This window comes from Protopterus annectens, chromosome 1.part2 (assembly GCF_019279795.1).
Source record: "Protopterus annectens isolate FY-2018-M chromosome 1.part2, PAN1.0, whole genome shotgun sequence".
NCBI lineage: Eukaryota > Metazoa > Chordata > Ceratodontiformes > Protopteridae > Protopterus > Protopterus annectens.
In genome coordinates, this window is record NC_056727.1 from 833,581,595 (window position 1) to 833,594,492 (window position 12,898).

Consider the following 12,898-nt stretch of genomic DNA (forward strand, 5'->3'; position numbering starts at 1 on the left):
AATTAGGGGAAGTCAGCCTTCCCCTCTAAGAGACCTACGACTGATTTTCTTGCTGATTCTTCTGATCAGGAATCTGATATCTCTGCTCCTTCTGATTACCACGATCTGCCCTTATCTGCTTATGAGGATTCTGATACAGGTGATTCCATTCCCTCTGCTTCTGCTCCAGAAGATTTTTCTTTTGGTGAAACTTTGCATATTCTTAGGGAGCATTTCCGCTGGGAAAGCCAGAGCTACACTGAGTCCTAAAAGAGACTTATGGAATTCTTACTCCTGCCTCAACACAGGCCTCTAGCTACCCCTCCTGTTCTGGCTATTGTAGATGATGTTTTCTTGGAATCTAGCCTTACCCCAGACACTTTACCTCCAGCTCCCAGAAAACCTGGCAGGTACTACAGAGTACTTGACTCACACAAGTTCCTCTTTAAGAATCCTACTGTGGATCCAGAGACCATTTCCCAAGGACCAAAAGGTTTTAAGGTTACTGCTGCCAAAAACCCTACCCCTTCTGATAGAGATTCTAGAGCCTTAGACAGATGGGGTAAGAAGGTTTACACTTCTGCTACTTTTGGCCATTAGGGCTCTAAATTGCCAGTTTCATATGTTAAAGTATCAGCAGCATATTATGGGACTACTTAAACAGAAAATGATGTTGATTTCTGATTGTGCTGAACACAACGACTTGCAAGGTGTAATGCATTCTGCAGAACAAGTTGGTAAACGTACTTTGCAATGTAGTTTTGATGTTTTAGAAGCATCTTGCAGGGCTGCTGTCACTCCGTCTGTACTTAGTAGGTATGCTTGGCTTAAGGTACAAAACCTGCCGGATCATGTTAAAGCTAAATTACTGGATGCACCCTTAAACCAAGGCCGCCTTTTTGGCAACAAAGCAGAGGAAGTCCTCAAAAAGATGGAGGAAAAAGCTAAATCTATGCAAACTGTTAAAGATTTTATACAAGTACAGCCTCCCAGATTCAGTAGACATTGGCCTTCAAAGAACTGGTCCTTTCCAGTCCCTTCCAGGCCTTCTCAGTCCAAACCCAGGAACAGCAGACCACCAAGACTTCAGTCTCAGGCTACACACAGATCTAAGCAGTGGGGGGCTCCCACTCCCAAAGCAGGGAGTAGTAAGCCACCCCCTATGGAAAAATGGCATAATGACTTACCCTTACAAGCCCTGCTCAACTACTTGCTCCCTTAGGAGGAAAGCTCGCCCTGCAGGCAAAAAACTGGGAACTCATTACCCAGGACAAATGGGTTTTCAATATAGTTTCCCAAGGATACAGATTTCACTTCCACACACTACCAACCCCAAATGGTTGACCAAACCTCCCCCCAAATCAATGGGTGGAGGCCCAACAGTAGGTTCTCTCTCTTCTCAGTATCAGGGCTATTCAACCTGTCCCAGCAGATCTAAAGGGACAAAGTTTTTATTCAAGACTGTTTCTGATACCCAGAAAAGAAACCTGGTGTCCTATCCTGGACCTCTCTATTCTCAACACCTTTCTGGTGGTTCCAAAATTCAAAATGCTAACTTTTGAACAGCTTCTTCCTATGCTAGCCAAGGATGCCTGGCTGGCAACCCTAGACTTAAAGTAAGTTTACCTGCACATCCCAATAAGAGAATCCTGCAGACAATACCTACGTTTCAGGGTGGGCTCCATGCACTTTCAGTTCTCTGTACTTCCCTTTGGCTTATCTTCTGCACCCAGGGTGTCTAGCTCCAGCCATTGCATTTTGCAGGCAGAGAAATATTCAAATTTACTTATACCTGGGTGTTTGTCTGATTCAGGCAGAAAGCCAGGATTTGCTATTACAACACCTGGCATTTGTAAAGAAACATGTATTCGCACTGGGGTACACCATTAACGAAAAGAAATCTCACCTAGTACCCTGCCAACAGATTATATTGCTGGGAGCAAGCTTGAACACAACTTCCCAGATGGCATTCCTCATTCAAACAAGTTTATTTGACAACCTACTTCGAACTATTGGCCACAAAAACCCAGCTATCTGCAAGGAAAGTACTGCAAGCCTTAGGGTTCATGGCCTCTTGCATTCTGCTAATTCCATATGCAAGACTGCATATGAGGAAACTCTAATGGTATCTAAAAAGTTTATGGTGTCAGCACTCCCAGGACCTGGAAACAATGATTCCTGTTATTCCTTGTCTAAGGACAGAGTTCCTTTGGTGGGCAGAGGTCTGGTACCACAACAAGGGACTCCCTTTCAGTCTACCCCCTGCCGCCCAAACCCTAACAACAGATGCATCAGACTATGCATGGGAGACTCACATGGCAGGGCAGTGCATTCAGGGCAAATGGAACCCGAGACAGATGCACCTACATATCAACCAAAAAGAAATGTTAGCTGTACAGAATGCTCTGACAGCCTTCAAAGACCTTATTCTCCCAGGACAAATATTGGTAAAGACAGACAACACCACAGTTATGTGGTACATAACCAAGCAGGGGGGAACCCACTCCTACCCTCTCTGCAGACTAGCCATGGCTGTGTGGAACACAGCCTTGAGCTACCAAGTGCACCTACAAGCTCAGTTCATGCCAGGCAAACTAAATTCACTGGCAGACGACTTAAGCAGAAATCTCATGGACCCACACGAATGGAAACTGGAACCCAAAATGTTCAACCTCTTGAACAAATGGGGGATTCCAGAGGTAGACCTGTTTGCCTCCCCTTAGAACTACCAATTGAACAAATTCTACAGCAGAACTCCCCACAGTCAAGCTTGGAAAGTGGGTGCCCTGTCCTTTACCTGGGAAAGCCTCTCGGTTTATGCCTTTCCCCCTCTGCCTCTCTTTTCGAAGGTTCTACTAAAGATCAGACAGGACAAGCCAAGAACAATACTGATTGCACCAGACTGACCACACCAGCACTGGTATCCTCTTTTGCACAGTCTGATACTGCTACAACCATGGCACTTACCTCAGACCCCTTCCTTGCTGTCCCAGCAGGCGGGCCAGATTCTGCACCCTCAGCTTCAAACCCTGAACCTTGCATCCTGGCTAATTCCATGAGCTCTCCTCTTAGCATCCCTCAGTAAGCAAGTACGGGGTGTCATTCTGGAGGCTAGGAGGCCTAATACCAGAAAATCCTATGCTGAAAAGTGGAAAAGATACTGCTCCTGGAGTCAGTATCAGGGATGGCCACAACGGTGCCTAGCCTATCTCATATTCTAGAGTCCTTAACAGAAATGCTCCACAAGGGCCTATCCTTCTCGTCAATTAAGATTAATGCTTCTGCCATTTCAGCACATTATAATACTGAGCCACCCCTCTTCTCTCACCCCTTGCTAAAACAATTCCTTAGAGGGGCCAAAAATGTAAGACCTCCCCAGGAGAGCTCCCACTCTAGCCTGGGACCTTAACTTTGTATTGGAAAAGCTCACCCCCCCACTTTGAGTCAGCTGCAACAGCAGAGTTGAAATTCCTTTCTTGGAAAACAGCCTTACTTCTAGCCATTACTTCAGCAAGAAGAGTGTCGGAATTACAGGCCCTCATGATAGTGGAACCCTTCATTATCTTCCATACGGACAGGTTTTCCCTCGGAACTAATCCTTCCTTTATGCCCAAGGTGGTGTCTCGTGTGGCCCTAAACCAGTCCATTCATTTGCCTACTTTTTCCCTAATCCACAAAATGAAGGGGAAGAGATACTGCACTATCTGGATATGCACAGACAATTTAGATTCTATTTGGACAGAACTAAGCCTCTCAGAAAATCTGACCAGCTGCTAGTTGGCTTTGCTGCAGGGGCAGAGGAAAAGGCTATTTCAAAGCAAACCATTTCCAAATGGATAGCCCATTGCATTAATTTCTGCTACAAACACCATGAAAAACCTACCCCGTAGGGGATAAGATCACATTCCACCAGGGCTGCATCTACCTCTATGGCATTTCTCAGAGGAGTCCCTACCAGGGACATCCTGGAAGCTGCTACCTGGACCTCGGTACATACCTTCACCAAGCATTACCACTTGCCTATCTTTTCTAAATCCAGAGCTGGATTTGCCACATCAGTTTTGTAGGGCTTAATAGCTGGCCCTAATGCTCTTTAACTACCTCCTCCCTTCCTTAGCTTTGGGAATCAACCCAAATGTGATGACTGCAACAGTGAAACACGAAGAACACAGTCCAGTTGTGTACATTTACCATAAATGTAGATGTTCGAGTGTATTCACTGTTGCAGTCCTGGTTACCCTCCCTCCATCCCCCTGACTTCTCTTGGCTCTACCTTTCCTTCTGGTTTGGCATATATTATATCTTGAGTATTTGCTTTTTGCTGGGGGGTGTTTCATACCATATAATTGCTTCCTATTGTGGGGGCACCTGACATCTGGGGCAAGAACAACTGATGTAATGGCATTGGCTGCATGTTTTATACCTGACGACATGACGTCATGGAAGAAGCGACCGCATCCAACGCTGAAATCCGAAGACTCTGGTATTCAGGCTGGCTGAGGGCTACCTTTAGGCAGATAACCCAAATGTGATGACTGCAACAGTGAATAATATACTCGAACATCTACATTTATGGTAAGTGTACACAACTGTACTTTTTCCAGAGTCTTGTGGACTCTTCTTCTTTCACCTTCCAAATGTAGTAAGCTAGGGTACTCTACCCATATAGCTAAGGCTTCTGCAGCAATGGTAAGCATAATTCACTTGATCGCTGCTGCAGTAGCCACTCCTTTCCTTCATCATTCTTATATTTTGGTTTGTTTTTATGCCAAGGTGTGGACTTTTATTTTTTTATTGTTCCTAGCATTGTCTTTTTGGCAGCACAGCTTGAGCTGCCTGACAGTTTGGGTTCATGGAAGGTGCCCTGAAGCTATGGAGGCTGGCCAGTTGTTATATCTTTGGCAAGATATAAGCCATATAGCTAAGGCTACTGCAGTAGTGTTTATTCTAACATCTACTGTTATGATAAGTTCACTTACACAACTGTACTTTCACTTAAAAGCCATCATTCCACCTCGTATCTTTCATGAACGCCACCTCTTCAGAAATACCTGTGATGCCTAAGTTTTTTTTATGCCTGTTTCTGTCTTCTACAATTTTCCACAATTTTAGCCTCTAAATGTTCAGCATTACCTCTGAGGTGATTATTTTGCTTTCACTTCTTTTATGTCCCCCCTCTCCTTTCAAATTCAGCAGCTGGTCAGAGAAGGAACTCCAGGCTGCTTCCACTTCATTTATTCTTTTATATGACCTTTTAGTGCACTGCATTTTATTGAACTTTACCTGGCTTTCTTGACTTGAATCTCTCTTCTTCCATCATGTTACCCACTGTCTTTTTAGTCAACAAATTGTCTGTGTGAATTTAATGACAGTCCTCCTTAGCACAAGAATCACCCTGACATTGTAGCAACTCCAAACTGCTAGAATATTCTTCTTTAACTTTTCTTTTCATCATGTAAACAAAATTAGTTTTAAAACAGCTGTACCCCAGATTAATATGTGTTGACAGTTTCAGTGTAGTATTATTAAAATTACAATTTTAATCATGAAAGGAGAGGGTGCTCTGCTGAGGTCCTTCCCACTTGTTCCCTGCCTTAGCAGGAAGTTGGAACTTTATTTTTTGAATATCTTGCACTAGTCGGGGGATTTCTGTAGCCCAGAAATTGTGAGACTGCACCACAAAAGGTGGCTTCATGACACATTTTTAAGCAATTACTCTTCAGACAAAAAAAAAAGAAATATCAATCACTAGCACAAATAAAGACATTTAGTAACTTTGAAATGAAAAGTGTCACGAGAAGTGGCTAGAAGTGTGTTTTTTTTTAACTGAGGATTGAGGATTGGGATTCGTATTAAATTGGGAGGGATCAATCCTTGGGCAGGAGCATTGCACATACAGTGGGTGAGATGTATTGGTGGTGGTATCCAAGTCTAAATCAGTACTGCAGCATTACATGGGGCTGCAAGACTTCAAAGATGGCTTTACAGTATGGCAAAATGTAAAATGTGAAATAACTAAAATTTTATTTTCATACACATTGGTTCGATTTGACTAGGTGGGATGAAAAACTTCTTAAGAGATGCCCTTTAAATGTGGTATAGTCATTTTTATCAATTTGTGAGCACCAAAAGAGTGAGATCAAATGATTGTAACTAGTCCAGAATTCTATTTTTATTAAAGCTACTTAGATTGGGACATTTATGAAGTGACTTTTTTGTCCTTTGCTGCTTAAATCTTTTTTCAGAGTTGAAGATTTGGTGGTGTAATGTTACAAATGAAAGTAATTGAAGTTGTCTTAGTGAACATTACCAATTTCTCTTTTTTCTCCCCCTCACCAAAATGTACAGATCAAATGACGAGGTTTTACCACAGTTTTCAAGTCGTAAGTACTGTTTACCATAATTTGTGTAATAAATGACTCATCACAGAATGCTGTTTGTAACATTTGTCAGAACTTTGTAAGAGAGATTATTGCAGTAGATGACACAATCAGGCTTAATTGCTAAGTTTTGAGACTGCACAGAAATATTTCAGGCTGACTTTGTGTGACTTTTGACTTCTGATCTGTACATGACATTCCAGCATTGGTTGTCCATGTACAAGACTACTTTGAGGCACTCTTTTTGTTGTTCTCCTTCTTGCACTGCTACAGTCAACTGTTATCGCATATTTATTTTGTATGTTTTTTTTTTGCATTTGTTGTTCACGCATACTTGGGTATTTTCTGTGTTATGCATCTTCTTCTTCCTTTCAGCTTTTCCCATTGGGGGTCACCCCAGCGGAACAATGGTCCACAGAACAATATGCATGTCATACATTTTCCTGTGTATTTCTAACTATACTGGCACAATTTTGATAGCTGTATATTTGTTTTGCTTAAGCTATAATGCAAATATTGGGCATTGCTCAACTTGCCAGCATTCCCTCTGGGGACTGTAGTGTTTCAGGTCTTGGAAATCTTTCTTTTAGGGTAAAAGAGGCAGAAGAAGGTGTTTTGTATGCATACAGCCTTATTCTCTGAATATTTATCTCAGGACAATCTGAGTTTTTGTACACTTCCTGTTCAGTGTTTTTCATACATAAACATAAGAATGGTAAACATCGAACCAATGATATACTTCGTGTTTCACTGTTGCAGTCATCGCATTTGAGTTATCTGCTTACAGTAGCCCTCAGTCGGTCTGATTATCAAAGTTTTGGGTCCTGCGTCGGTTGCTGTCTCATTTTCCATGACGTCAGATAGTCAGGGGTATAAAGCATGCAGCCGATGCCATTACATCTGTCTTTCTTGCCGTGCGGTGCCCGAAGCAGAAGCAGTTCGCAAGTGCTGTTCGGCCGACTCCTGAAATTTTCATTTTCGAGTTCCAGAACAGAAGTCTTCAACTAAAGCTAAGTACCCCATTGGGAAAACTTTTTCTTGCTGTAAACCGCTGTCAGTAAATGTCAATAATTATATTTATTGTGGAAAGCAAATACCTCAGAAAGATTTTCATTCATACGGTATTCGTTGCCTAGGCACTGACCACTACTTACCTCGCTGTCGGTTTTGTGCCTTATTTAAGCAACAAACTATTTGTCATCGGTATATTTATGCTTCTAAATATTTTGGTACTTGGTTCAATTATCCAGATATGTCTTCGGTAAGCCACCCGACTACAGACATTCCGAAAAACACAAAGATAAAGACAGAAACAGGCTGCCCTAGGTCCAAAGCTGCTGATGACGCTTCTCCTAAGCCAGTTCAGTACTCAGTGAGGCGCTTTTGCAGCCCCTGATACCTGCTACTTCAGATTTGCAGGCCTCTACTGACACCCATTCGGAGTCCGGTATGCCGTGAGATGCTTCAACTGTGGAACCTGTGGATGTCTCTACCTTGGATGGGTCCAGAGCCGCTGTGCAGGCATCAGCTTCGGAGGGTGTATTAAGACCTACTGACTTGCATATGAAACCAAAGTCATCTTCTTCTTCAAGGCCTAAAACTCGAACCATGCCTAGAAAACTGACTCCCAGACTGCATGGTCAGGCCTCTATGCCTAAAAAAACAAATGATAAGAATGGCTGAAGACCTTATTACTTTAATCAGGGGAAGCCAAGCTTCCCCCTCTAAGAGACCTAGGACTGAATTTGCTTATGATACTTCTGACCAGGATTCTGAAATTTCTGTTTCCTCTGATGACCAGGATTTACCCTTATCTACCTATGAGGATTCTGATGCAGAGGACTCTATTCTGCTTCCCCCGCAAAGGATTTCTCTTTTGATGAAATCTTGCATACTCTTAGGGAGCATTTTCATTGGGAAAGCCAGGATTTCTCTGATTCTAAAAGGAGGCTTAGGGATTTCTTACTTCTTCCCCAGCACAGGTCTTTAGCTATCCCTCCTGTACTAGACATGGTTGATGATGCCTTTTCGGAATCTAGTTTGGCCCCTGACTCTTTACCTCCTGCTCCCAGAAAACCTGATAGATATTACAGGGTTCCAGTCTCTCACAAGTTCCTTTTTAAGAATCCTACTGCGGCTCATGAGACCATTTCACAGGGACCCAAGGGCATTAAGGCTACTCCTGCCAAAAATCCTACCCCCCTCTGATAGAGACTCCAGGGTGCTGGATAGATGAGGTAAGAAGGTATACACTTCTGTAACCTTGACCATTAGGGCCTTAAATTGCCAGTTTCATATGTTAAAGTATCAACAGCATATCATTGGATTGCTTAAACAGAAAATTATGTTGATTCCTGATTGTGCTGAAAATAAGGATTTACAGGATTTAATGCATTCTGCTGTACAGGTTGGAAAACATAGTTTGCATTGTGGTTTTGATTCACTAGAGGCATCTTGCAGGGTTTCTTTCACTGGGTCTGTACTTAGAAGGCATGCTTGGCTTAAGGAGCAATCTTTGCCAGATTATGTTAAAGCCAAATTGCTGGATGCTCCCTTAAATCAGGACCACCTGTTTGGCAACAAAGCGGAAGAAGTTCTTAAAAAGATGGACGAAAAAGCTAAATCTATATAAACTGTTAAAGATTTCCTACAAGTACAACCTCCAAGATTTAGTAGGCATTGGCCCTTTAAGAATTGGTCCTTTCCTGCCTCTTCCAGGCCTTCTCAGTCCAAACCCAGAACCAGCAGAACACCCAGGCTTCAGTCCCAGGGTACGCACAGGACTAAGTAGTGGGGGGCTCCCACTTTTAAATCAGGGGGTAGTAAGACTCCCCCCTATGGCTAACTGTCTCAATGACTTAACTTTAAAACTTCCAAGCACTTCTCAACTGACTGCTCCTTTTGGGGGAAAGATTTCTCTGCAGGCAAAAAACTGAGAACTCATTACCCAGGACAAATGGGTTTTAAATATAGTTTCCCAAGGATACAGATTTCGCTTCCACACGTTGCCAACCCCAAACGGTTGGCCAGATCTACCCCCAAATCAGTGGGCAGAGGCTCAAAAGCAAGTACTGTCTCTTTTAAGCAAACAGTACCAGAAGAAGAAAAGGGACAAGGTTTCTACTCAAGACTTTTCCTGGTACCCAGAAAAGACAACTCATGGCGTCCTATCCTGGACCTTAAACACCTTTTTGGTGATTCCAAAATTCAAGATGCTAACTCTTCACCAGTTGCTTCCTATGCTAGGCAAAGATACCTGGTTGGCAACACTGGATTTAAAGGAACCCTACCTGCACATCCCAATCGGGGAATCTTGAAGAAGATACCTACACTTCAAAGCAGGCTACATGCACTATCAGTTCTCTGCACTGCCCTTTGGCTTATCTACTGCGCCCAGGGTATTCACAAAGTGCCTAGCTCCAGTCATTGCATTTTGCAGGCAAAGAAATATTCAAATATACACATACCTGGATGATTGTCTAATTCAGGCAGAAAGCCAGGACTTACTTTTAAATCGTGGCGTTTGTACAAAAGGTGCCAACTTGTCTGGGGTACACTATAAATGAAAAGAAATCACATCTGGTACCGTCAGCAAATTATATTCCTGGGAACAAGCTTCAACACATCCTCCCAGATGGCTTTCCTCATGCCAGAGAAACAAATTCATTTGATAACTTACTTCAAACTAGTGGCCACAAAAACCCTGCTATCTGCAAGGCAAATACTGCAAGCCTTGGGGTTCATGGCCTCCTGCATTCTACTAATTCCATATGCAAGAATGCATATGAGGAAACTACAATGGTATCTAAAAAGCCTATGGTGTCAACAGTCTCAGGATCTGGAAGCAATGATTCCTATCATACCTTGCCTACGGTTAGAATTCCTTTGGTGGGCAGAGGCCTGCCACCAGAACAAGGGACTACTATTCACTCTGCCCCCTGCCGCCCAAACCCTAACAACAGACGCATCAGACTATGCATGGGGGGCTCATCTGGCACGGATGTGCATTCAAGGCAAATGGAACCCAAGTCAAATGCACCTGCATATCAATCAAAAAGAAATGTTAGCTGTACAGAATGCTCTGACAGCCTTCAAGGACCACATTCTTCCAGGACAATTAATGGTAAAGATGGACAAACACCACTGTTATGTGGTACATAAACAAGCAGGGGGTACCCATTTTTACCCCCTCTGTAGACTAGCCATGGCTCTGTGGAGCACAGCCTTGAGCTACCAAGTGCATCTACAGGCTCAATTCCTGCCAGGAAAACTAAATACATTGGCAGACGAACTAAGCAGAAATCTCATGGACCCACACGAGTGGAAACTGGAACCAAAGACTTTCAACATGTTGATAAACAAATGGGGGAGCTTAGATATAGACCTGTTTGCCTTCCCCCAGAACTACCAATTGGAGAAATTCTGCACAAGGACTCCCCACAAACAAGCTTTGAAAGTGGATGCTCTGTCCTTCAGCTGGGAAAATCTATCAATTTATGCCTTTCCTCCCCTACCTCTCCTCTCCACAGTACTACTAAAGATCAAACAGGACAAACCAAGGATGATACTGATTGCACCAGAATGCCACGCCAGCAGTGGTACTCCAGCTTGCGCAGTGTCACTGCAAGCCCCATGGCACCTGCCTCATACCCCTACCCTGCTGTCTCAGCAGGAGAGCCAGATTCTGCACCCCAGCTACAAATCCTGAACCTGGCAGCCTGGCTAATTACCTAATCTCTCCTTTACCATCCCTCAGTAAACAAGTGTTGGATGTCATTTTGGAGGTAAGGAGGTCTAATACTAGAAAATCTTATACTGAAAAATGGAAAAGATTCTGTGCCTGGAACCAAACTCAAGGAATGGCCACAGCAGCGCCCAGTTTACCTCTGATTTTTCAATACTTAGTAACTGAGATGCTTCACAAGGGCCTTTCCTTTTCCTCCATTAAAATTCACTCCTCAGCCATTTCAGCTCATTACAACAGAGAACCCACCCCTCTTTTCTCACCCACTGCTTAAGCAGTTCCTCAGAGGGGTCAAAAACTTAAGACCACCCAGGAGAGCACCAACTCCAGCCTGGGACCTTAACTTTGTATTGGGAAAACTCACTCTTCCTCCTTTTGAGCTAGCCGCAAGTGCAGAGTTAAAATTCCTTTCTTGGAAAACAGCTTTCCTTTTGGCAGTCACTTCAGCAAGAAGGGTATCTGAATTACACACCCTTATGGCAGTGGAGCCTTTCATCATCTTTCATGCAGACAGGATGTCCCCCAGGACCAGTCCATCCTTCATGCCTAAGGTGGTATCCAGTATGGCTCTTAATCAATCCATTCATTTGCCAACTTTCTTTTCTAAACAACAGAACAAAGGGGAACAGATACTGCACTCCTTAGATGTGCACAGACAACTTGGATTTTACTTGGACAGGACTAAACCTCAAAGGAAATCTGAACAACTGCTGGTGGCATTTGCTGCAGGGGCAGAGGGGAAGGCTATTTCAAAGCAAACCATTTGTAAATGGATAGGCCATTACATTCATTTCTGCTATAAGCACCATGGAAAACCTATCCCACAGGGGATTAGACCCCATTCAACTAGGGCTGCATTTACCTCTGTTGCCTTTCTCAGAAGTGTCCCTACCAGAGACATCCTAGAAGCTGCTACCTGGAGTTCTGTACATACTTTCACCAAGCATTACCATTTGCCAATTTTCTCTAAATCCAGAGCTGGCTTTGCCACTGCAGTCTTGCAGGGCCTTATAGCTGGTCCTAATGCTTTCTGAATTCCTCCTCCCATCCTTAGCTTTGGAAATCTACCCAAATGTGATGACTGCAGCAGTGAAACACGAAGAACATAGTACAGTTGTATACACTTACCATAAATGTAGATGTTCGAGTCTATTCACTGTTTCAGTCCGGGTTACCCTCCCTCCAGCCCCCTGACTTCTTTTGGCTGTTCCTCTACTCTCCTTTGCTATGCTTAAAAGCTTTTTGGTGTATTTGCTTTTTTGTTGGAGGTATAACCTGATATAATATTTAATTGCTTCCCATTAGGGGGGCACCTGACATCTTGGGCAAGAAAAACCGATGTAATGGTTTCGGCTGCATGTTTTATACCCTTGACTACCTGACGTCACGGAAGATGAGACTGCAACCAACGCAGGACCCAAGACTTAGATAATCAGGCCGACTGAGGGCTACTGCAAGCAGATAACCGAAATGTGACGACTGCAACAGTGAATACACTTGAACATCTTAATTTATGATAAGTGTACACAGCTGTACTTATTGTTAATTTTGTGAGGGACGGCTTGTGGGTCATACCCCACTTGAATGGCAGCCTTCTTTTTCTGCCAGAAGGCTGTTGTCTCTGTTGCCTTCCTAACAGTGCCTTAGACTGATTTCAAGGCTTTGTTCTTGTTTCATCCTTTAATGCTCTGGTGGTCTTTGTATGGGACTTGTTGTTGCAGTAATAACCCTTGGTATCTTAGCAATACATAACGTTTTACATCCTTCCCAACATCCGTGCTATGTACCCCACCAG

At 43.4% G+C, this 12,898-nt stretch overlaps 1 protein-coding gene across 3 annotated transcripts in view; it reads left to right on the forward strand.

Annotated features, from left to right (window-relative positions):
- RIOX1 (ribosomal oxygenase 1) overlaps nucleotides 1-12,898 on the forward strand; it is a 1,390,763-nt gene that overhangs the window by 869,410 nt on the left and 508,455 nt on the right. For all 3 annotated transcript variants that reach the window (XM_044059130.1, XM_044059139.1, XM_044059122.1), the window contains exon 8: nucleotides 6,328-6,362. In XM_044059130.1, the coding sequence (XP_043915065.1) occupies nucleotides 6,328-6,362 (35 nt within the window). The remainder of the gene's footprint in view (nucleotides 1-6,327; nucleotides 6,363-12,898) is intronic.